This window comes from Anguilla rostrata, chromosome 2, assembly GCF_018555375.3.
Source record: "Anguilla rostrata isolate EN2019 chromosome 2, ASM1855537v3, whole genome shotgun sequence".
Classification (NCBI taxonomy): domain Eukaryota; kingdom Metazoa; phylum Chordata; class Actinopteri; order Anguilliformes; family Anguillidae; genus Anguilla; species Anguilla rostrata.
The window spans coordinates 27,134,859-27,157,297 of NC_057934.1; the positions used below are offsets into that span (position 1 = coordinate 27,134,859).

Consider the following 22,439-nt stretch of genomic DNA (forward strand, 5'->3'; position numbering starts at 1 on the left):
ATGTGGCTCAAAGAGTTAAAGCTACATATGGAAGGTCTTCCTCTGACTCCAGTCTGTGCAATCTTAGCTGTAGGCTGCAGACAGAAAAGAAGCAGCTGGTGACACAAAGTGTTTTGGAGGACAACCACAACCACAGTTGTCTACACTATCCCAAATCTGCAGTGTGGGAATTGGACATTCTCAAGTACCTACAAAAATATTTGACACTTCAGACCTCTGTCATGTCTGTTGTAAGCGTTGGATGTTTAATTTAAAATATGGAGCAGTGCAACTGCAGGGAACAAGAGCCCAGGGTCAAAAACGGAAAGAAAATTGACAGATCACTTCTGGATGCCATTATACAGCCTGAAAGCTGAGCACAGGTCAGCAGGCACAGCAAGGTAAAACCAAATGGTTTGATTGTTTCCAAGTGAATTCATTGTGTGTGATAAGTAACCATTATGAACACATTTTGTATATAGAGCTCTCCAAAAGGACACCCTTTGACTGAAATAAAGGGCTAAGCCCAAAAGAGAGAATGGATAAATAAAAAATATTTGTGCGGTTCCAGAGATACCACCCTCAATAAGATTAGCTTCTGGAAGTAGAATATGGCTGGGAAAAAAGATACGCACAATGGGCTTCATTTATCAAATGTGAGCTGACTGAATCTGACCCGAAATCATTCATAAATGCATTTATGCAAACAATTTGGAATTTATTAAGTTTTCTTATGGCAGTTTGTTAGGATCCAAACTAATTTCATGAGTGCTCTGAACTGTTTGTATTGTGTACTTAAATTTAAAAAAACACAGTTGTAAAGCTTGTTTTGCATATTGTACTTTTATAATTAGATTTTCTCTACCAGCCGGCGTGACAAAGACCAATCCCTTTCTCAGGCCGACCAACAGGCCGTAAAGCAGTTTCCAGTGCACCGCCCCTAGCTGGCCCGCATCTCCAGCTCCTCCTACCTTTGTGCCCTGTTAAACATGTACTGTAAACAAAAACTAAACAAAGAAACTAAATAAAGAAACACACTCTCAGTAAGCTCCTGGTCTTGGCCCTGAACTGTGGAGAGGAACACACCTTTAAGCATCTGGGCTGATTAGTTAGCACAACCCAGGTGCATGTGCTCTCTCCACCAGCCAGTGTGACCGAGACCAGTCCGCTTATCCAGCGGACAGAATGCCACACAGTTTTTTACTTAGCTTGCTCAAAAACACATTTTTTGGAAATAATTCCTGCAAAGGTTATCACATTGCTCCGTTCCTTTTTCCCTTTGGGAGGTAGCAGAGGACTGAATTGCACATGTACAAACCTGTATATGTACAAAGCACACTGTATATTAAGTTATTGACTGTGTTAAAGTTATCAAGTCTTACATTTATGGCGACTCTCCCCTATACTCTAGCTTGCCAGGCTTTAGTCTTTCCCAGCCCTGCCACTGTGCTGCGTACACTAATGAATAAAATATGATTTGGCTTGTACTTCCATTAACAGCACTTCAATCTCTGCTTCAGATAAGTTTTTTAAATTTTATTTTTTCTCAGCCACCTCTATAAATCGCCTACAATAGAATTCCAAGCTCCTCACATGGCATTTTAGGGGTGTCAATTTATGCTAATCACAAGTTCTGTGAATGCGCTTTTCATTTGCAATTTATTGGTATTTATGAACATACGCACGTGGATATGAAAAAGCTGTGTATGAGTGTTTGATAAATCCAGTAGAATTTTCTTGTTATTTTCCACTCACACATAAATTCACACACAATGTTACGGAAAGGTTGATAAATGAGGCCCAACATTCCAATATGGAGATGTTTGGTACCATTTGAACGTTTGATATGTTTTGGGGGCACTTAGGCCCACCTTTGGAAAAATACAAGAATCAGAAGTACATGTAATCACTACTAAATAAAGAAAATGCTAAATGATTTTTGGATTTCTTTGCTGTTTTTAAGAATAAATATGTCCTGTTTGTTTACAGAGTGAGCCCCCCATAGTATCAGGGGATTTGGTCATTTTGGTACAAATGTGCTCTTTATTTCAAGCTTTAAACCATGTCTGTACTGTATATAGCTTTGGAGATAATGTTCTGCAACCGCATCACGACCCTGTGGGTCTTCCCTAAGCCTCATATTGAACAGCAATCCCAGTCTTAAATATGTCAGATCCAAGTAACTAACTACTTCACAGGATCAGTGTGTAATACTATTAACCTACTGATCTAACTGATATGATCCTGGCCCATACCCAAGACCTTGAGACCCGTCCCGACTAAGCCCGAATGGTACTGCCAAATTTGAAAACCAAACCCAACCCAAAACCGAAATCGCTCACAGACGTGGTTTTATAATGCTTTGCTCAGCTATTATGCTCTTGAGTTATAATTATCATACTGCAATTGGCTTTTTTTATTTACATAAAGGATAGTAAACAGTAGCTACACAGCTTAAGAAGGTACAGTGCCCATCAGCAGAGCAGTAAATTCTAATAAACCACTCGTCTTACACCTCCAGTTTTTGTCAAACAGGCTTAACAGACCCATTTGCTTTAGCCTACATATCTCACTAGTACCTTCCCTGCCAGCAAAGTTTCTGCTATTTCTTGGACAATATCTCTAAGTTCAGTGGGATCACTCTTCTTGCTATCGTAGGTCAAAACAGCATTGCAATCCCTACACTGTACGTGATCAGCGGGATTTTTATCTGTCATTATAACAAGGTCATAATATTTAAAAAACGAAGCCGTGCCCGACAAATTCAGAGCATTACATCATTAAATCTGAGATGATAACAATGTGTATTTCCAATTAGCGGATAGCCAAGTTATGAAGGAAGTAGACCAATTATGTTTTCTAATGAAAAGAAGTCAACCCAGACCATTCATTCATTTTGTATGTTAGGAGACTGTGGTGTGGGTTGACAATCTCAATTTTAAAACATGGCCTGAATGACAGCAGTTGAGAAAGGAAGGTTCTTGATATACCCTTGGTGAGACAGACTTTTTGATGCAGTTGAGTCAAAGGTTTGGTGATTGCTTTATTAAAAATCCATCCAACTCTGGCAACATCTAGGCTACCCTTTTCTCCTGGTCCATTTTCTATTTTCTCTTCAGAGACTCACTTTTTGTGTTTATAAGGTTTATAAGGCATTTTGATACGCTTAGTCGTAGCTAGAACTCCTCTTTGTTCTCTTCATCAAGCTAGGCAGCTGACCTAACAATCTGACCGCCAAAACTAGCAAAGAGTTGTGACAAATAGATGCACTGTTTGTGAGCCTGGAACATTTGTGACGATGAAACGGGCAGGAAAAAGAAGAAGGAAAAAATGCTTAATCCCCTAAATTTGGGGCTTTATTGTGTGAAGTTGTTTGTGACTTCTCTCTGTTGCCATGAGGTCAGAAGGTACGGAAATTAATGTTTTAACGGCTGAGAGTCCGTAGTCATTGTGGTTATTTCTGTAGGAAAACCTGAAAAGTGCCAAACTCTCGGTGCTGTATAGGTATGGGGCATGTCGCATACCTGCCAACCCACTTAACAACTTAGGAAAATGGTTGTAGATATATGACTTTTGCATGTGAAACAGTATATGCATATTTAGTATGTAAACTTGTGATAAAGAAGAATTTAAGCTTTGTCTGCCAGTCTTTCATTATCGTGTTCTTTGGATTAAAAGCTTCACCCTTTTTCCTCCATACTTAGCGCTGATCATTATGGCCAAAATAGTTCATAAAATCATTAAAGAGCCAGAATGAAGTTTGCAGGTGATCACCAGGATAAAGACTTAGCCTTTTGGAGGAGTGTTCTCTGGTCAGATGAAACAAAAATTTAACTGTTTGGACATAATGATCAGCCCTATGCATGGAAGGAAAAGGGTGAAGTTTTTAATCTGAAGAACACCATCCCAACTGTGGAGCTTGGGAGTGGCAGCATCATATTGTTGAGGTGTTTTACTGGAAAAGGGACTGGTGCACTTCAGAAAATAGATGGAATCATGAGGAAAGAGGATTATCTAGAAATACTGAAACAACACCTCAAGACATCAGCTAGAAAGTTAAAACTTGGTCGCAACTGGGTCTTCCAGCAGGACAATTATCTTAAGCATACCTTCAAAGTTGTAACAAAATGGCTTAAAGACAACAAAGTGAAAGTATTGGAGTGGCCGTCACAAAGCCCTGACCTGAATCCCATAGAAAATTTGTGGACTGAACTGAAAAAGCATGTCCGAGCAAGGAGGCTCACAAACCAGACTGAGTTACACCAGTTCTGTCAGGAGGAATGGGCAAAAATTCTGGCAAAGTATTGTGAGATGCTTGTGGAAGGCTACCCCAATCATTTGATTCAAGTTAAGCAATTAAAAAGCAATGCCACCAAATACTAACAAAGTGTATGTAAACTTTTGACCCACTGGAATTCTGATATAGTGAATTGAAGCTGAAACACATCTGTCTTTAATCGATTGTTTTAAAATTTCCTCTGATGTGAACAAAGTAGATGCTCTAATTGACTTGCCAAAAGAAATGTATGGTAACATGAAATGTGCATAGTTGTGAAAAACTGAGAAAATCTTTAGTCTAGGCGTACAGTATGTAAACCTTTGGCCTCAACTGTATATTGGTAGTGGAACTTCCATACACATGCTCAGTTGAAGGTCTTGGACTGAAAGTTCAGCAGTGAGAGAATTTGTTTATGCTACTATGTTATATGTTATTCTAGCACTCATTGCCCGAGTCTTACCTGAGCATGCGGACCAGTGCAGGGATGCCACCAGACTTAAAGATGGCCAGCAGGCCCTCCCGCTGGTGCGACAGGTTGTGCAGGATACTGGCAGTGCAGCGGGCAGTCTCCATGTCATTGGTATTCTGCATAGTGCGCACCACCGCTGCCACCATCTGCGGGGACTGCATCAGCACCCTCCGGGAAGCATCTTTCCTTGTCAGCTGGTTCACAATCATGGCTGCCTTGTTTACCACAACCTATATATAAAGGAACAAGATGGGGAGGTAGGATCAGTAGGTAAACATGCTCTTCTACCCACTGAGAAACTGCACCAGCACCAGCTTAACCAACCTGGAAAAATACAAATTAAAAAAAAACGGAATTAATGTGGGGATTAATTGGGATTACAATATGCCTACTCTACGAAACTCAACAGAGGACGATACCCACATACACCATACACGCATCAAAAATCCCTTGACTGTAAATCTAATTGTATGGTTAAAGACCTTTGTGTTATGAGTCGAGTGTAACTGATTGTTGTCTGTCAGCTACTAATCATAGGCTACATGCATAGAATTGTATTAGTTCATAGTGAGTTCCTGTGTAGCGGTACCCAGCAACCTTGTTGGGATAGTGTATCACTTACGAACTATAATACTAATACTTTAACGTCCGACTCGTCACTACATGCTACATTATATGTACGGTGTTCTATTGTGCTATACTGTGCCAGTATCCTATCCCACATTACAACCAAACTGCTTAATTTTCAGAATTATTTGTCATTAAAGCTTATATTTTTGTACGCGTTTCCTCTCTCATACTGATGGAATGATCCACCAACAAAGTCAAACAGAGACATCTGAATTCAGAAGTGGCAAGGGTGACCTCCCTCTAAATAATTTTAAGTGTTGAGGTTGATAAAGGGTGATCTTCAGTTATTCTGGGTTCAGTATTCAGAGTGCTGTGCCACTAACAGGGTAACTGAGGGTGATCCCTAAACGGTGATCCTTGACCACTGAACTGTAGTTCAATATGAATGAAATAATACAATCAATTAGTTTTATAACTCAACTAAGTACTATCAGCCGTATGATAGCATACTGGTCTAGACTTGAGGTAACTACATGTATGGTTGAACTTATGGCAGACTGGCATATGCTTCCAATTTAACTTAGGGTATGTCGGAGCGACCCACTCGCAAAAAATATATAGTGCAGCTGTGACTTTCACAACATCGGGGAATGCATAGGGACAGCAGGTATTTGTCTCCAACTCATCTGCCAGGAAATGACATATGTTTGTTGCAGTTTGGCGGGATAAGAACAATTTACGGTGGCATTCCCCTTCACTGAGGGAAAGGACGTGATCCTTGGCCATTGTCTCCAATCCTTTTTCCAATCAAGTACTGACCATGTGGCTGCACAATTCAAGAAAATATGTGTGCACCAATATTTAACAACCGAAGAGTTCAACAAGCGATGTTTTGTTAAGCTTTTGTAGCACAAAAGTAATTTAACAAAATTTTAGATAGTTTGTAATAGATATATATATATGTAATAGATGTATATCATATTTTAGATATAATGACCAGAGTTTTTGGTAACCTAAACTTCTGGCAGTTTACCACTTACCTTTGTGCCATTTCAGGTCATTCACTGGACTTCAACTGCTTAAATTTCAATAAAACTGGAAAAATGGGGGTGTTCTAAAACTTTTGACCGGTAGTGTATGTCTAATTGAGAAACTTGGTGCTGACTTCTGAGCAAATCGTATCAAAGAGGTGTGGGGAAAAAAAGATCTGAATCTGAATAATACTGGCTAAATACATTTGGGGAGAATGCATTTACCATTTGCGTACGTCTGATGTGTGCTTGTTTAGTCACATGATTGTTTATTTGTAGGTGGGACCATTTGGGAGGAACTCAGTGGAGATGTGGAGTGGCAGGATGCATTCTCAACCTCAAATTTTTTAAATACTGATGTTTATTGCCATGATTGATTAAATAATTCGCCAAATTTATTTGTCATTACTGTGGATATCTAATTTGGATCTATATTATGACTAACCATTGAAACAAGCTGTATTTTTCTGTAGTATTTTTATAGTGTATTTTTGATACACAATGGTAATCTTTCAGAATGTAATCTTGATATTTTTATGCATGTTTGTGCTTTCCCCTGTGTGTACAGTATGTGCATTGTGCATGTAGGCACATTACTATCTTAATATTGCACCCTTAAAATAACAATGAAACAACTGGGACATGACTTAAGACCAGGTTTTTACTGGTCTTAGCATAAACGCTTTGAGCTGCATCAAAATAGATATGACAACAATGTGCCTGACCACACCTTATCTTAAGACCAACCTGCCCACATGGACTCAAGTTCATTTGGTATTTAAACAATGTGGGCACTGGATGGGGAAATGACAGCAGTGTCGATCTGAAACTAGCAATGACACTTGTGTTTGGCTTACTGCCCCCAGTGCACAGCATATAGTCTTATACAGGTTTGCTCTTGATTCGGAAGTATGGAAAGTATGAATTCCTTCAATTATGTGATGTGATAAGCAACTTAATTTTGAAAAACATCTTGATTCAGTCGCCTGGGTATACTGGAGGTACTTTAAGATGAAATGCAGCTTTAGTACTGGCTCGCTCGGTTTGCTTTAATTTATGATCTGAGCAGGAATACTGCATTCCAGGAGTGCACAATGACGGCCAATCTGTTGCACACTTCATGTATGCTTGGTGGAAAAGTTTTACTGTGGCCCTGTACAAGAGTACAATAACTGGGGTGCACAGCTCTTTAGAAAGCTAAGCCTGGCAAACTAGTTTTAAAAAAAGAGCAAACACATCAAATCTGTACTAGACAGTTCTAAATTTACATGTACATATGTTTAGTCTCTAACTCCTGAGATTTGCATTTAACGTGGGCCCTCATCAGCAAGTGAGTGCATATTATGGGGTTTGGAAAGGCTGTGTCTCTGGGAATCTGAGGAAATGCCAGTGTATGCAGGCCTCCAGAAAGCTATGAGAAGTCATGTCATCTGTTACATAATGTTTGTGTTTAAATGTTGGTATGACAGTACGTCTGTGTGTATGTGGATGGTTTCATACATATCAGTGTGCAAGTATCTACAGACTTATGTGTGTCTTTGTACAGGTGCCTGTGTGTTCCAGAGTGCACACCGGACCTGGTCATCATCATTAAGTAGCTTGGTGAGTTCGGGGACAGCACGGGTGGCCAACTCAGCATCATCCTGGTAGTTGATGAGGTGGATGATGGCAGTTTTCAGCAGCTGGGATGGCTCGGCCAGGCGCTGCACATTAGTCTGCTGCCCCGAATCTGTCTGAGTAGACAGGATGGATGTCCCCTCGACCACCGTCTCTGGAAACATGGCTGCCCGAACCCTCTGGGCTCGTGTCGTGGTATCTGTGGATGGAATGTTGAAATGTTCGGTCTGAATGTTCACCCTATGGTGTGACACAATAAAACCATCACTGACAGTTTTTACTATTAATTTCAAATGCAGGGTTTTTCCATGAACTCCATGTTTTGTGTTTAAAAGTAAACATACTAATACTAAATGCTATTCTTATAAAAATTTGCCTGAATCCATTCTTCAGACATAATTTAAATTGAACTATTGAAGAAAAATCTTTGGGGTTTTTTCATGGAGTAGCAGATGAGTGTTTCTGCATGCTCTCCTGCCACAATAACCTCACAGCAGGTACTCCTTCTACAGCAGTAGCGGCAGTGCCATTTTGTCTCCCCTGCTATGCTTGCCCTGCAGGTGTCTGTTTTGCCCACACTGATTTATTTCTCTGTCTGTTTTACAGGGTCATGCCTTCGTGTTGGCAGCTTCTGTCTGTGTTGTAGTTTAGAGAGAGTGATCAAACAGAAGCAATCAAAGCAACCAGGGTGAACTTAAGCTTCCAAAACTGAAGGCAATAAAGCAAGAGAAGTGTGAAGTCTGTATAATGAGCAAGCTGTACAACTCTACATTCATCTTTGCATCACAATATTTAGGTGTGGCTTATCCAATGGGGGTTCATATCTGAGAGACATCCCAGCAACTTCCTGACGTAAAGGCAGCTGTGGAGTTCAGTGAGGTGAAGTGCATATTTGAATAACTTAGAAGATTTTATTTGCATAATGAAAGCAGCCATCTCAAAATGTTTTGTATTGATTGATTATGGGCCAGACCTTGTTCAGCCACAGTAGGGTGCGAAAAGATGAGACATGAAATACTAATGCCATTACTGTTCACTTCTTCTGCTCACCATTTGAGGTTTTGGGTCAAAGTGAACATTTTCCATAACATCCATGTCAGGAGGGCAAGGATTAGCAGATCTGTAAGCTGCCACTGCTTGCACAACTGATGTGGTTATCACAGGCAGGTTGCAAATTGACCAGAAAATTGAGGAAAGAAATCTGACATGATATTTTTATTCTACAAAAAGATGTTACAATTATTAGAACCCCAGCATTTAACACTTTATGGTAAATGGTAAATGAACTGCATTTATATAGCGCTTTTATCCAAAGCGCTTTACAATTGATGCCTCTCGTTCACCCATTCACACACCAACGGTGAAAGGCTGCCATGCAAGGTACCAATCAACTCGGTGGGAGCAATTAGGGGTTAGGTGTCTTGCTCAGGGACACTACGACATGCCCGGGGCGGGGGATCAAACCGGCAACCCTCCGACTGCCAGACAACCGCTCTTACCTCCTGAGCTATGTCGCCCCGGGCTTTATGCACCCTCTCTTGCTATGTAACAGCACTGATTCTTCTATAATGTTTGATGTGGTGAGAGGACACATAGCAAGTAGGGGTGTGACAATTTCAATACATGCATGTTCTTCACTTCATATTTATACCCCAGTGAAATGGGCTGTCATGGATGACCACTTAAAGTGTTCCTAAAGACTCAGACAAACTTAAAAACGTAAGATATAAATGGCAATGTACAATAAAATAAAAGCTGATTGTCTGTACTGTCTTATATTCAAATCCAAATGCCTGAAGTAAAAAAACTGACAAATTCCACTCAAACATTAACATACTTATTGGCATACATTTAGAAGACACTGTACTGTATGTGTATAAACATGTTGGCATATGTGCATATAAGTGGGTGTGTGAAATACCTGCAGGGTTTTCGATGACTGTGGTCGTGACAGTATACTTCTTGCTGCTGTACTCGGACCCATCATCATCCCGCACAGTGGTGGCGCCTGATTGGATCCCTGAGTCTTCAGCATAGTAAGTCTGCTGCCACCCCGTCACTTTCACGGTGCCCTCGGTCTCACTCACTGGGGAGAGGGACGGCAGCTTAGGTCATAAAATTCCCACCCATAAGATGTGTTAAACATTTGATGTCTAGTGTGTTGACATACCAGTTGTATTAGTAGTTCATAATTTAAGTATTCAAGAATATTTAGATTATACATTCAAAGGCCACTTTATTCAATACACCAATCTAGTAACAGATGGGACTCTCTTTTGCCTCCAGAACAGCTTGACATTTATTGGGACAACTCTGGTCCTCATGTTGACAAACGCCAATACTTGACCCCACACATCTAAGACTAACTCCTTCGTCTTTGCCATATTTTTGCAACCTTAGTGCCTATTTTACTTCCACTACAGACTAAAGGTATTAGGCTACCTGTGGTTTCAAAAAAACTTAAGGTACATAAGATTTCACTCAAATTAAAAAGGCCCATTAATGTACATACTATATATATATATATATATATACGTAAAACGAATATACTGTATGCATTTACTCGTATTGTTATGGGATGCGACACTTAATAAAATATGTTGCCTACTCTCAAAACACTATAAGTCAGTGGCGAAGCTTGGGTATTTGGACAGGGGTTATAGAAACATTTTAGGGGGCTCCTATGACCCGAGTATTTCATCAATATTGTTGTGACCCAACATCTGTATCGGCATATTGCACTTTGTTGTAGAAATCTAGCACCTAGGCTATGACCACAGCAGCGAGCAGCGTGGCTATATCACAAACACAATAAGGCTAACAAAAAAATTCTCTGACGCACCGAATTATAGTTATCACCCGTAGTCCTTTGATGGTTGAAATTGCAGAACCCTGCCAAGACGGCTACAGACCAAAACATGGCTGATGACAATAGCCGAGTAAACTCTTTTGTGAGACAAGTGTGAAGTCGTTCTGTTAGGTTAATCATCCTTGATACCGTGCGCAACCTCAAAACAGACAGGGTGATTAATTGCTAAATTGCACTGTGCCTTTTGTGCTTTTTGCTGTATTTTTAGATGCTATGTCTACATTTAGGTTAAGAAAGAACAGGCGCACAAGTGTAATGCCCAACATTTTAAGCACAGGCGTGAAAATGCATTTATATCGGTGCAGTCCTCTAACTGACCTGCCAGTTTGGGGTGTCTCCATTAAACTCTGCTTGAGTTATTTAAAAGATTTTTTTAACAGTTTGTATCACCCACTTAAGTGCATTTACAAATAGGTAGTAATTTTTGTTCGTTCTTCAATGTTTGTACTCATTAAACCAAAACACATACGATTTCAATCATTTATCTCCTGGTTTCAAGTAAACATAGGTTTGACTTGTATTGCTTACTCAGACATTAATGAGCAACCAGACAGCAAGTCTATCCCCACGCGGTATATTGGGGATAGACCTGTTGAGTAAAACGCTGTTTGGGTATTTTCACTACACGTGTTAACCTACACAGGGCTACTGTAACACATGTAGCCTAGTGAATCAGAATCTGATATATCAGTATATCAGTTAGCATGCGGTTGGTTTGATAACAAATTAACATGAACATTTAAATCATGATTAGGGGAGAGTACATGTTAAATGCAGGCACAAATACTCATAAACAAAGACATTTTTGAAACTATATAATTGCTTTATCTACTCTAATTTTATACATTTCCTTGTGTAAAAGTGAGCCCAGATGCCAATTTTGTTATATATTTGTACATGGAACGCCTGTGATTACATCGCGGGTAGAACGTGCCACCTCCCTCTGCACCTAGAGTGATTACACAGGAAAAGGGATGCAGCTCATTTTTTAAATCGTATTAAAGAAAAAGCTGAGAGGTTAGCTAATTATATGTTGTTATTTGATTAAACAGTAGCATTTATGACATGAAAAATAAACCGTCAAAATATGTTCTGAAAAATCACCAAAACAAGTTTGACCTTCCCATTAAGGTCTTACACGGGTTTTACATTGCAAACTGTTATAAAATGACAAGAGAGTTACCGTAAACCTAAACCGTAAACATATTTGAATGGCGGCTATGCTGGTACCAGCCCAATATTAGCCAGGGCTTTACTATTCCCAAATACGAATGTTATCTCCAAATCACACACAGACGTAAGCATTTAACTAAAGAAAGCGAATGACCCTGAAATGCAATGTGGCCTGACATCAAGTACAATGCAGAATGATGGAAGCTGTCCTCATGAGGAAAAATTACACTCTGTTGCCCCCTACTGTTAGAACCCCACAAGAATTTCCCTCTTGCAGGCAGAACCTCTACTGCAGAGTCAAATCCATCAAATGAAACCCTAAATCACTGTATATAGTATTTACTTCTTAGCAGACACTTTTATCCACAGTGACGTACAGTATATGAATGCATATATTTTTCAGTATATGTAGTCCCCTGATAGAACACTAGTAGATTTACGTTGTTAGCATAATGCTCTACCAACTGAGTCATAGGACTAGTATTATTATGATTATGACCTAAGGATGTAGTAACTATGTGACCTGGAGTTATGAGTGGAAAATTAGATTCATATACACTCTAATCAACGATCTATCAATTAATCCCACTAGTTGTTCCCACAATTGTATGCTATGTACCGACACAGTTTGTAAATAAGCTCTGTTGAAATAGTGATCCACAAACTGTGCATGTTGGAAATGAAGCATGTTTTATAAAAGTGCTAAATCTGTAGGTATATTGCCTCTGGCATTAATATCCAAAATTGCCAAAACAGTGTAGAGCACTACTTTAAGAGTAGGAATTATATTATTTGAGAGAAGGTTTTAATATTCAGGTATCTGCTCAGGGGTGAGTGCATGTTGTTTAATGTACAGTAGACATATACAGGGCTATAGGTTTGTCAAATAGCTGTGCTGATACAGTATGATGGAGAGCAGGTTGATGTTAGTGTTAGGGCTGATCAATTTCACCTTTTTTTGTGATTAACTAAATATTTAGTGGCACCCACATGATTCACTGTTTGGAGGAGCAGGCTATTTGCATAAAGCATGTGTACCTAATAAAGTGGCCATTATAACATATGATTACTGTAATAATGATTTTAAATTATATCCCATATTTCAGAATACATGATATACGACATGATATATAATTGTGACCTCTGCTTCTGTGGGCTCATTACACTCACTGTCCAATTGAAATGCTCTGCACCTGTAGCATTTTATGTATGATAATACACATAGCAAGGAATGGTAGGCATTAACACAAAAGACCCCATTTAATGCACATGTGTTAGGTGCAGGAACCAAACAGGTGTTTAAAAAGTCTGAAATCACATTTTTCAGGCCATGTAACATGTTCCTATCTTATAACAATATGGGCAAAAGGTTTCAGTACTACTAATAAGCACAATAATAAATACTTACTCTGCATGGCCATTGGTCTCAACCCAAGCCTCCAGTCAAGACAACCTAAAAGAAACAGAATAGAAAAATTATACTCCACAGGCAGCAACAGCCTGTGAAATCCCACTGTATTGGGAGTAATGTTCGTCCTTGGAATAGATGGGACATTCAAAGTGGCATAATACCAGTGCAAGGGGGAAATAAGCTGCTGATATTAAAGGTGAAGCAAAGGCATTTTTAAAAGGTTTCTTTACCACTTCTCAAAATAATGCGGGTGTATAACTAGGCATAAAGGCAGAGTGGGGGAGAGTGGGGGAGAGGTCAAATGATGATAAAGTATCTCTGTAACACATAACAAATACTACTACATACAGTTGAGGCCAAAGGTTTACATACACCTAGGCTAAAAACATTCAAACTCAATTTTTCACAACTCCACACACTTCATGTTACAATACATTTCCTGTGTTAAGTCAATTAGGGTATCTAATTTATTTCCATAAGAGGTAATCTCAAAATAATAGCTAAGAGACAGATTTATTTCAGCTTTTATGTACTATATCAAATTTTCAGTGGGTCAAAAGTTTACATACACTTTGTTAGTATTTGGTGGCATTGACTTTTAATTGCTTAACTTGAATCAAACACTTGGGGTAGCCTTCCACAAGCTTCTCATAATACTTTGCCGGAATTTTTGCCCATTCCTCCTGGCAGAACTGGTGTAACTCAGTCAGGTTTGTGGGCCTCCTTGCTCAGACACACTTTTTCAGTTCAGTCCACAGATATTCTGTGGGGTTCAGGTCAGGGCTTTTTGATGGCCACTGCAATACTTTCACTTTGTTGTCTTTAAGCCATTAACTTTGGAGGTATGCTTAGGATCATTGTCCTGCTGGAAGACTAGACCAAGTTTTAACTTTCTAGCCGATGTCTTGAGGTGTTGCTTCAGTATTCTAGACAATCCTTCTTCCTCAAGATGTCATCTATTTTCTGAAATGCACCAGTCCCTTTTCCAGCAAAATACCCCCACAACATGATGCTGCCACCCCCATGCTTCACAGCTGGGCTGGTGTTCTTCAGGCAAAAAGTCTCACCATTTTTCCTCCATACATAGCGCTGATCATTACGGCCTAACAGTTCATAAAATCGTAAAAAATCCAGAATGAATTTTGCAGGTGATCATTAAGATGAAGACCTAGCCTTTTGGAGGTCATGTTCTCTGGCCAAATGAAGCAAAAATTGAACTGTTTGGCCATCATGATCAGTGCTATGTATGGAGGAAAAAGGGTGAGGCTTTTAATCCGAAGAACACCATCCCAACTGTGAAGCATGTTGTGGCACCTTAGTAAACATGGAAAAATGCTATTTGTCTAGTTAGCGGCTATAAAAGTGCCGCAAATCCATAGTAAATCTGGACCTTGATGCCTAGCCTATTGTGCCAATAAACACAGTGTCAGATATGATCCAAAGAATTTTATTCTCAATTCACAAATGTTGCACGCCCACAAAACCAATATACAACAGCTTGGCTGAATACTCAATTCTGATTGGCTGGGATGTGTGTATTATTTTTCCATATATGCCCGGATATGAAGTAGTGCCAGCAAAAGTTCAATCCCCGTTCTATATTAATTTGTCTGACTCGACAAATAAAGTGGAAATTTGTTACTGAGCAAGCCAACAGTTACAATATCGTACTTGCAACAGTGTCAGCTTGATGAATGACTGTATGAATAACTGTATAAAGAATAGCTTGATATTGTAGTTATAGCTATATACACTACATTTCCAAAAGTATGTGGACACCCCTTCTAAATAGTAGTTTCAGCTATTTCAGCCACACCTATTGCTAAAAGGTGCATAAAATCAAGCACACAGCCACGCTATCTCCATTGACAAACATGGGTTGTACAGAAGAATGGGTTGCACTGAAAAGCTCAGTGACTTTCAACGCGGCTCTGTCATAAGATGCCATCTTTCCAGCAAGTCAGTTCATCAAATCTCTGCCTGCTAGAGCTCCCCCAGTCAACTGTAGATGCTGTTACGGTGAAGTGAAAATGTATAGGAGCAACAGCAGTTCAGCTGTGAAGTGGTAGGCCACACTAGCTCACAGAATGGGACTGACAAGTGCTGAAGCGTGTAGCACGGGGAAAGTCATCTGTCCTCGGTTGCAACACACACTACAGAGTTCCAAACAACCTACAGAAACAACGTCAGCACAAGAACTGTTCGTCAAGAGCATCATGAATTGGGTTTCCATGGTCAAGCACCCATACACAAGCCTAAGATCACCATGCACAATGCCAAACGTGGCGTAAAACAGATTGTAAACGGTGTTCTTTAATAAATGTAAATTTTGCATATCAATGTGTTTTTTGAGTCAGTTCTGGAGCTATGGGTTCTGAAACTGGGTTAGGCAGAATATATACTGCCAACTCGAATAATTAGGGGAAGGCCCTTTCCTGTTTCAGCATGACAATGCTCCAGTGCACAAAGCAAGGTCTATGAAGAAATGCTTCGCTGAGTTTGGTGGGAACTTGACTGGCCTGCACAGAGCCCTGAGCTCTACCCCTTCAAACACCACAGGAATAAATTGGAATGTCGACTGCAAAACAGGCCTTGCACCCAACATCAGTGCCCAACCTCACTAATGCTGAATGGAAGCGAATCCCCACAGCCATGTTCCAAAATCTATTTGAAAACCATCCCAGAAGAGTGGAGGCTGTTACAACAGCAAATGAATGCCCATGGTTTTGGAATGAGATGTTCAACAAGTACATATGGGTGTGATGTTCAGATGTTACATTACATTACATTAATTTGGCAGACGCTTTTATCCAAAGCGACGTACAAAAAGTGCATTTCATGGTCATAGACAACTGCTAAACACAGGTTCAGTAAGGTATAATACTTATTTTGTACAGCTATTTCTAGCCAAGAACACAGTTCACACAGTGAACACTATTCTGACCTAACCTCTGCAAAGCCAACTAGGCAGAAGAATAAGCTACAGTATTAGGACAAATACAAATTACCAAAAAGTGCTGGGATGGGGCAACAAGTGTCATGAAAAGGGGGGGGGGGGTTTTAAAGAGTGAAATATACAGTGTGGTGGTGGTTAGTCTAGGTATAGTCTGAAGAGATGAGTCTTCAGGCCACGGCGGAAGATGGGTAGTGAGGGGGAGGTTCGGAGGAGAGAGACGGGGAGTTCGTTCCACCACTGGGGAGCTAGGGTGGAGAAGCTCTGTGATACCTTTGGGCGGGTGGGAGGGGTTACAAGGCGCCCTGCTGCCGCAGAGCGGAGTGGTCGAGCAGGCACATAGAATCGAGTCATGTCCTGCAAGTAGATGGGGGCTGTCCTGTTGGCAGCAGTGTAGGCAAGGGTCAGGGCTTTGAACCGGATCCTGGCGGCGACCGGTAGCCAGTGGAGTGATCGCAGCAGAGGAGTGACGTGGGAGAATTTGGGAAGGTTGTAGATGAGTCGGGCAGCGGCATTCTGAATCATCTGTAGTGGCTGTATGGCACAAGCTGGCAGGCTTGCAAGGAGAGAGTTGCAGTAATCAAGGCGAGAGGTCACCGTAGCCTGGACGAGCAGCTGGGTGTAGTGCGTCGTCAGGTATGGTCGAATCCTTCTGATGTTGTACAGAAGGAATCTGCAGGACCGTGATGTTGCCTTGATGTGCTCCTTGAGGTCCAGTTGGTCATCCAGGACCACCTCCAAGCTCTTGGCAGAGTGAGAGGCAGTCACTGTGGTGCCATCAACCGTGATTGAGAGCTCACGAAGTAAGGAGGTCTTGCACGGGAAGAAGAGCAGCTCAGTTTTGTTGAGGTTGAGCTTCAGATGGTGGCTGGCCATCCAGGTGGAGATGTCAGATGTCAACATACTTTCGGAAACGTGGTGTATCTATAGTAGTTACAGCTTGAATATGGTTATAGTTTAGCCTCTGTTTTGAATATAATTCAGTAGCTGGCTAGCCTAGCTATCCATGATAACAAACATGCGAGACCGTTTTGACTTCAAACCAAACTGAATTTTAATATTGGAAAGACATGTTCTTGCTAAGTGGCATAGGGTATGGGATATTTGCTGCAATACTAAATTAAAATTTCCATTGCAATGGAATCGCATATTTTGAAACGCATGTTTTCATTACAATTGACGTAGGTAGTTAATTTGCCTCCGGCTATTTCTTCAGTGCAGGCCATTCAAAGTGCATAATGTTCAGCCCCTGGAACATTATCCCACTTATATGGCTTACCAACAAAAAGTCTCACAATCAAACCATGTGTTTTAAAATATAGGCTATATTTGCTTTATTCTGTTTATATTAGATGATATATCCTCTATTTTAATGTGTTTCCTCTTTTTTTCAAAGTGCATAATGTTCAGCCCCTGGAACATTATCCCACTTATATGGCTTACCAACAAAAAGTCTCACAATCAAACCATGTGTTTTAAAATATAGGCTATATTTGCTTTATTCTGTTTATATTAGATGATATATCCTCTATTTTAATGGGTTTCCTCTTTTTTTACACATTATATTATTAGTAAATGGAAATAAGTTCCTAATGCATAGTTGTACATGTATCGCCTTTATGAGAAAAGAAAAAAGTTGAAGAGATTCATATATGATGAGTAATCGATCAATCCATTACTTGTACCCATCCCAACTACATACCATGTCTCAAACCTGAGACTTCTTCCACTAAAATTAATATTTTTGCTATCTCAGCCTCGTGAACTTCCTTTTGGGGTGAATGTAAAAAATTGGTGCACTAAAGCACCACCATGTGGCTAATATGTCAAATGTTTACTGAGGCAAAAGATCAGCCAAGCAAACAAGCCTACTAAATTTGATAAACCTAACTTACCAGCTAAAAGTTATTTGAGTTCACAATGCATGCTCATGGACACAGGAGCCATATCTTGCAGGGGTGGAGCCACAAGGGGGCAGAGTCTGCTTCCTCATTGACCTTTGACCCTGAACACCACCCTTCTGCTGAATGTATAATTCAGAGCAGGCTAAGCAGGTTTGAGTACGCCTACCTCTCTCTCTCTCTCTCTCTCTCTCTCCTCTCTCTCTCTCCTCTCTCTCTCTCTCTCTCTCTCTCTCTTCTCTCTCTCTCTCTCTCTCTCTCTCTCTCTCTCTCTCTCTCTCTCTCTCTCTCTCTCTCTCTCTCTCTCTCTCTCTCTCTCTCTCTCTCTCTCTCTCTCTCTCTCTCTCTCTCCACATAAAAATATCTGCGCCACGCTGCTTCCAACAAATTAATTCTCCAGACATTTCAAAAACATGGTTTTGTGGCACACAAAATCACTATCAAGCATTCTATTGTAGTGTTTAACTCTCCCTTTCTCTCCCCTCCCTCCTCTCACACACTGGCTGCTGTCCCTCCGGGGCAGGGTGTGGGAGCGGCACTTTAACCCAATCCCTCTGAAAGCCACCACTGGAAACTGGGGAACTGCATACCTGACCTCTGAAAGGGCACTAACATTCTTCCTGTATGCATTCTCCCTTCCTTTTAAAATGATTATCACTTATGCAGTTCTTGTTCTGCAGTTGTTTCTCTGTTACAGCATTTCAGTCTTTTTTTTGACTTTGTTCTCCAACTCTCTCTGTCTCTCCTCCCTCTTGTGACTTTCACTGCTGACGTCCAAGGCACAGTGTACAAAATGTACATTTTTTACACATGCGTGCACGCACACACACGCACACACACAAGATATATACATGAATGCTTCTTTTCTAAACATCCCTTCCTCTCTTTATATCAGTCTGCCCTTTCCAATAGCTGTGGTTCAGTCTCTCCCTTCATTTCTCTTCTATTCTCCATCCGGGTACTATGTGAGGGCTCCCCACTGCTCCATGATCCTCTATTGCTCACACAAGCCATTTTATAAACTGCCTTGACATTGCTGTTTTTACACAAGCTACCCTTAATTATTTTTATACTTAATCACAATCTCTGCTAAAAAGCTTGACTGCTCTACCCCATGCCAGGCAGCCATGACAGAATAAAATAATTCAAATAACATCAAACAATGGACACTTCTGACACACTGATTTAAAAGGATTACTATACTGTACATACAGTGTGTAGATTGATGAGACTAAAAATTAATTGAATCAATTTTAGAATAAGGCTGTAATGTAACAAAATGTAGAAAAAGTGAAGGGGTCTGAATACTTTCTGAAGGCACTGTAAATACATAAATGCACAGCTGGTTCCATTTGGAGATATTCTTCAAATGTTCACAGTACCTTATTTTTATGGATTAGTGGTAGCAGATGTACTCCATATGTTTCACAGCACCAATATAGAATCCCTGCACTTCAGGATTGTGGATTCAAACCAGCAGTAGATATACTATAAGAGCCACTGAACACTCTGGAATTGCACTGAAACTTTGTGCTTATCAAAACATCAACAAAACAAACTACAACTACATACAATGGAGGGGAACACTGAGGATCTCTAAGGAAAACAACAAACAAAGCATCTAGCCTATACCTAGCCTGAAAACACCTTCATGCAAGCATAGGTTATGCAATTTACCCTTTAGTTATTTTCTCAGTTGCCATTCTCAACTTATACTGCCAAAATAAAATTTCCCTAATTGCAGACCCGGGCTTTAAATTCCTAACCTCCCACGAAATTGGTCATTTCCCTCCTTATTTATACACTGCCATCACAAACACTCTGAAACCCTTTTCAACACCCAAACATACAAATGCAGCCAGACCGTGGTCTCACTCTCTTGTATAACTACACAAAAATATCTCTTTACATATACAACACATAGCTACCAGCATAATAGCAACAAGTATGTACAATACAAACATTTATCTACATGCCGTCTATCAAACACCAGTGACTCCCAGCAGATAAGAGTGCTCCTACACAGAAGCCATGCATTGCAGTTTCATCACAGAGACGTGTTCCTTGTGTTTATAAGCATACAGTAAGCTATTTACAGGGGTGATAGAGACCCTAAAACTAACACTGAAAGTTGCCACAGATATAGGTGTCTGAAAATGAGAAAAATATGTAAGAATGGTTCTGACACTCCCTAAGTTATAACACCTATGCCTGTGATGCCTAGTCTACATTCAGTGTATTTATTCAAGTAAACCTACTAGCCTCCGATATACATGCAGGCCCACTGGCACAAACTTCGCTCACACTATGACTTTCTTATAAGGCTGCATCATGTAAACAGAGTTTTTGATTGTCACCAGGGCACTGTGGCTGTAAGTGGGCTTCCATGATGGCCGGGCCAGTCTGCCCAAAATAACCAAGGCTAGAAAGCGCAGGAGGAAGCGTTTCCAGCCTGTCCACTGTTCTGATGTGGAGCTGAACCCATAGTCTCCTGTAATGATTCCAGTTACCTGCTATTCACAACGCAGTCATAAGCCTCTGCTGTGCCAGTTCCAGGACACATTCTCTCAAGGGTGTGTGCTGGTCAGCGTGTGGAATTATTTTATTTTTAATGTACAATCACGTCTACTAACATGTTTATGTGCTCAAGCCATTACAGTTAAGTGACTTGAGTAATCAAAGCATTAGTGTATTGTGCACATTTGTGTGTGTCATTCTGAGACTCCCAGTAGTGGCAACAGCCATGAACTGCTGTGCCGGATGATGAGCATGTGCCCTCAGCTGCACTGTCATACGTGGGCCACAGAACATCCCCTGCTCAGCTAATAAAGCACTAGCAAAGCAATCATCATCGTCTTCCTCCACACACACATTTTATCAAGACCAAACAAGAGCAGAGTGAAACTACGTTATTATTTGACCTTCATGTCAGCACAATCATAGGGGCAACATAGCTCAGGAGGTAAGACCGATTGTCTGGCAGTCGGAGGGTTGCCGGTTCAAACCCTGCCCTGGGCATGTCGAAGAGTCCTTGAGCAAGACACCTAACCCCTAAACCCCTAACTGCTCTGGCGAATGAGAGGCATCAATTGTAAAGCGCTTTGGATAAAAGCGCTATATAAATGCAGTCCATTTACCATTTACAATCACTCCCAGTTATGCGTTTTTCCCAAAAAGGATGGGAAGAGGGCTGAAGTTAAAACATTGTTTTTTGAGGGGGCTGTAGGGGGCAGGGAGTGGAGCTCTGGAACATGTGTACTAGGGCTGGGTAAAAAACACTATAACATTACTGAATATTTATTTTTGTCCAGTGTGTCAGATTTTCCTCGGAGACATGTCCATAATTAAAGAGGAGTCATGTAGGACTAACTGTGGCCTGCTTTCATAATTCTGTATACCAACAAATTTCTTGCTGAGGAAAATTTTCCGCATGACCAGGGTTTTTCCAGCAAAGAGAAATATTTGGCAGCGCTAAAGAAAAATTTGCGAGCTCCAAAGTTGAACAAAGGGAAAACAAAGAATTAGAACTACAGTTTGAAAAATTATTAATTTGCCAGCACAATGCAGCCCTTGGATAAGCAGAGAAATGCAATGAAAGAGAGACAAAAACATGACAGCAAGGCAGCACACTCAAGGGCTCTGTGGGCAGGCCCATTGCATGCCCTTGGCTTTTTAGCATTGCCACCTACTAATCAGAGCTGCAAAGGTATGGCTGAGAGAAAGCAAAGGAAGACTAAATCCTGTTGTGTTCTTTGTGCAAAGACTCAACAAGGAACGCATATAGGGTCTTTATTTGTAACATCCTTGCATCACCCTCATCCCTAACCACCACCACCACCACCAAAGTATCAACAGCTTATCATAAAAAAGAGTATCTGATGAAAAATATGTTTTCAACGTACAAAAATGCCAAGTTACTCACACACAGCCTGCAAAGCACTGTCTATAAGTCATTCCTGCCATTAAAAGTATCGATATCAAAATTGCACCAAGTTACATGAAACAAAATTGGCTAGCTTAGCTCACACAAACTAAACAAGCTGTATTCCAAAGCAATGCTACCCAATGATTCCTAAATTGTTTCAAGTAACTTGGATATATATAAATGTATAAATATATAAACACACATAGCCTACATTCTGTAAGGAACACACAGCCATTTTTCCTTTATCATGAATGACAAATAA

At 40.5% G+C, this 22,439-nt stretch overlaps 1 protein-coding gene across 2 annotated transcripts in view; it reads right to left on the reverse strand.

Moving 5' to 3' along the window:
• jupa (junction plakoglobin a) overlaps positions 1 to 22,439 on the reverse strand; it is a 67,957-nt gene that overhangs the window by 29,487 nt on the left and 16,031 nt on the right. For both annotated transcript variants that reach the window (XM_064324466.1, XM_064324465.1), the window contains 4 exons: positions 13,396 to 13,440; positions 9,867 to 10,031; positions 7,906 to 8,144; positions 4,719 to 4,957 (listed from right to left, as the gene is read on the reverse strand). In XM_064324466.1, coding sequence (XP_064180536.1) covers positions 4,719 to 4,957; positions 7,906 to 8,144; positions 9,867 to 10,031; positions 13,396 to 13,408 — 656 coding nt within the window. In that variant the 5' untranslated portion in view covers positions 13,409 to 13,440. The remainder of the gene's footprint in view (positions 1 to 4,718; positions 4,958 to 7,905; positions 8,145 to 9,866; positions 10,032 to 13,395; positions 13,441 to 22,439) is intronic.